This window comes from Plasmodium relictum (genome assembly GCF_900005765.1).
Source record: "Plasmodium relictum strain SGS1 genome assembly, contig: PRELSG_00_v1_68, whole genome shotgun sequence".
In the NCBI taxonomy this organism is placed as follows: domain Eukaryota; phylum Apicomplexa; class Aconoidasida; order Haemosporida; family Plasmodiidae; genus Plasmodium; species Plasmodium relictum.
The window spans coordinates 2,611-7,016 of NW_021628727.1; the positions used below are offsets into that span (position 1 = coordinate 2,611).

General features: G+C 18.8%; 1 protein-coding gene across 1 annotated transcript; it reads left to right on the top strand.

Moving 5' to 3' along the window:
* Positions 1-3,655: 3,655 nt before the first annotated feature.
* PRELSG_0006100 (fam-f protein) lies at positions 3,656-4,406 on the top strand (the record flags this gene model as incomplete). The annotated part of the gene is made up of 3 exons (XM_028676656.1): positions 3,656-3,691; positions 3,766-3,821; positions 3,904-4,406. Coding segments are annotated over 3 exons (595 nt in total), but the record flags the coding sequence as incomplete, so codon positions are not given.

Sequence of the window (4,406 nt, forward strand, 5' to 3'; positions counted from 1 at the left end):
ATAAAATTTTACAACAAAAAAAATTATCCTTCAAAAAATAATAAAAAAAAATAGTTATACATTTTTTTTTAACAGTGTCAGTAAATGAATAGCTCCATTTCTCTAGGGTGAAAGATGACTTTTATTATTATAAAAGATTAATAATATCTTTTATTAACCAAGATTTTAATATTTGTACTATATCTGATTTTCTTTTATGTTTTCAATCATTATTGTTTTATTAATTACCTGTTTAATAACTTTGCTAGAATAATGAATAAATAAATTAATAAAGAGCATTCATAACTAAATATATTGATTTTTAGTGTATGTACTTATCTTATTATATATATATATATAGTAATATTTATAATATGTAACATTTTATTTGAATTAAGCAATTTTGTATTACTAACAGACATATTTTTACTTTTACAAATGCATTCATATTTACAAATAACAAATATATTCTTTTAATTTAGAAACATATGCAAAATTAAATTATAATAAGTAGCAAAAATTAAACTGTAATTATTCATTACTAATTCAAAATATACAAATTGAATACAACATAAAAATTGTACTTTTCATATATTAATTTTTATATTTCAATTAAAAATTAATGATCTCTTTATTCGAAAAGTCACAACAAAAAAAAGAATTGAAAAGATATATAAAAATAAAATAAATAAAAAAATATATATATTTTTTTTTATAACTAGCAACAGTGAACGTCTAATTTTCCTTACTAGTTATCTAACTTTATGTATTATAAAAGGTTAATAACATCTTTTATTAACTATTTTCATAGGATTTTTCAATTGCCTTTTACATACTTCTTTTGTCTTATTATTTAACTATTTAATCTTTGTTAAAGGAATTTGTATTTATGATTTATTAATTGCCCGCTTAATGACTCTGCTAGGATATTAAACAAACAAATTAATAAAGAGCATGCATAACTAAGTATACGTTTATATATATATGTATATTCGTTTTTATTATATATATATATATATATATATATATATATGGTTTTCTTATGATGTATATTATTTGATCTGAGTTAAATTTTACTGCATCTTTTAATAAGTTTATTAATTTATTCAATGTTATTTCGAAATATATATTGATTATAACAAAAACATTATCAGTTTTATATCTTAAGTTTTTATAAGTAAAAACTTATTCTTTCTTTAATTCGAAAAATAAAAAAAAAATGTCAAAAACCAAAAATAAAATAATTAATTTTTTTTTTTTATTTTTATTAGTGTCAGTACATATTAGTTTGTACATACACATACAATAAACTAACTTGGTGTACTACAAAAAATTTATAATATCTTTTGTTAATCAGTCAATGCATGGGTAACTTGTATATACACGTACAGTAACCTAGCTTAGTGTACTGAAAAAGGTTAATAATAGCTTTTATTAACCATATATATATGGTTTTCTTATAATGCATGCTATTTAATCTGAGTTAAAATTTACTGCTTCTTTTAATAAATATGTTAAATTGTTATAAAAAAGTTTTTATTTACAAAGAATGAGTATATTATTTTAATTAAAAACACACACCAAATTTATAACAAATAACAAAAATTAAGCTTTAATTCATTCAATGTTATTTCGAAATATACGGATTGAATATGATATTGATACTATACTGTTTTATTTATCTAGTTTTTATATAAGTAAAAATTAATTCTCTTTTTAATTAGAACAAAACTTCAAACAACGACAACAAAAAAATAAAAATAATTTTAATTTTTTTTTTTAATTACAAAGATGCATATCAAATAAAATAAATAAACAAAAAAAAAAATAACTTTATATATATTTTTTTTTTTTTTAACTAGCGTCAGTGTATGGCTGGATTCTGCTTTCCTGGTTGGTAACTCATTTTATTTTTGCAGAAGGTTAATAACAAATTTTTATTAACCAATACCTGATAATAGAAAAAGAAAAGACAAAAATAATTATCATTTTAGATAATATCCTTGAAAAAGTGGAGTAGATACAATCAATTCAAAAATTTTTTAAAATATGTTGTTTCTTTTATTGTATCATGTGATGTGCCATCGCAGACCAACACATTTCAAACTATTTTGAAAGGAGTTTCTCTTTCCTAAAAAATCCGATTTTCTTTTAACATTTTAAAGCATAAGAGTAATTATTAATTGCAACGTGCACAAAATATTCTTTTTCTTTCTATCAATAAATAATATTGTTGATATGTTTATATTTCTATGGTTAATAAAAGATGTTATTAACCTTTTATAGTACATTAAGTTAGTTTACTAGTCGTTTATACACAAGTGATTTATTAATTGCATGCTTAATGGCTTTGCTAGAGTATTAAACAAACAAATTAATAAAGAGCATGTATAACTAAGTATGCGTTTATATATATATTCGTTTTTTATATATATATAGTTTTTTTTCATGATGCATAATATTTAGTCTGAGTTAAATTTTACTGCATCTTTTAATAAACCTATTAATTGTTATAAATGAATTTTTAATTACAAATAATTAGTATCTTCTTTTAATTAAAAAACATACATACAACTTATAACAATTAATAAAGTCAAAATTTTATTTTATTTAATGTTATCTCAAAAATATACATTTAATATAACATAAACATTATTTGTTTTATATCTTAAATTTTTATAAGTCAATTCTTTACTTAATTCGAAAAACAAGTATCCAACAACGACCAAAAAAAAAATAGCTATATATATATAAATACTTTTTTTTTAACTAGAATCAGTGCATGGCTCACTTGCGTATACACGACTAATGAACTAACTTAATCTTCTATAAAAGGTTAATAATATCTTTTATTAACCAATCACACTATTATATTATTTATTATATTATAAATATTAAAGATATATCTTGTGCTTTTTATGTAACTTTATGTTTATATGAAAATGTTGCATTTGATTTATATAGTTTAATTTTTAATATTTCAATTTATAAAGAAATATTTTAATTAATTTAAATGAATTTATTATGTTATATTTTATGAAATTGATTTGAAGTAAACTAATTTTATATTATTCCATTTTTCAAAGTACCGTTTTTATAATTTAATGAGAGAAACTAATATATATTAAATTAAATAAAAATGAGAAATAGCATTATATTTATAATATAAATCTTACATAGTTTAGTCAAAAGGTATTTACACAAAAAATAAACATATTCTAGAAAAATCATTCATTTATTATTAAAAAAAAAAAAAATATAATATTTTTTTTTTACTAAATATGCACTGAAAAAATAGATAGAAAAAACAAATTCATTTAAATAAAATAATAAAATAATACAAAATCCATTTAAATAAGATAACAAAAGATAAAGCATGTTTAAATGAAATAATAAAAGAAAATTAAAAGAATATTTTTATTTTAATATATAAAATATGCATGTTAATTAAATAGAAAGTAAAAAATATTTAAACTCAATGAAAGGGCGTGCTTGGTTTGATTTTATTTTTTTACAGTGAAGTTTATTCCATTTTTTTTTTAAAAAAAAAAAAAAAAATTTAAAGAAAAATTTTTTCTTTATTATAAAAATATAAAGAAGTTTATACGAAATTGAATCACAGATAATTATATATATATATATATTCTAAAAATATTAATAATTAAAGAAATTACAAATGAAAGTCAATTTAGTTTTGCTTTATTATTTTTTAGTAATAGTATTTAAATTAGATAAAAAAAAAAAAAAAACGTGTTTTATTTACTTTTTGTTTTTATTTTTTTATAGGCCATAATAGTAATAAGTGTTTACTTTTACGGAATTAATAGAATTTATAAACATAAGTTGATAAATTTCATTTTTATAAAAAAAAATATTTTATGCTTGTAATAAATATTATAATAATTCTTTTTTATATTTTATCAGATTAAGACTTAAATTTATGAAGTATAAGGAAATACATTGGATAAGAAATTTAGCAGAATCTAGTGCTGAAGAAAGGGAATCTATAGATAATTCAAATAGTGAATTAATACTTGAAAAGGAACTGATTGGAAAGAATTTTAATAATTCAGCAATTTCATTTTCAAATTTAACAAGTGTATTACTTAAAGATTATGATAAAATCTTGGAAAGAAAGAAAAATGATCTAAGTTTTATGTATAATACCTTAATAGATATCAAGAATGAATTGCTTAGCTTTTTAAAAGATTTACTAAATGATTCAAAAAGTCATATAGATAAGATATTTGAGAATGAAGAATCTTTTAATAAATTAGAGTCAGAAATCTGTAGATTAAGTGGTACAGATCTGGCTCTGCATACTGATGAGAATGATTTACGTTTATTAATTGATAGGGAAGATAGAGATGAATACTTAAAACGGTTAAACTTGAATAAAGAGATTACTTTAAAAATAGAAAATTCTT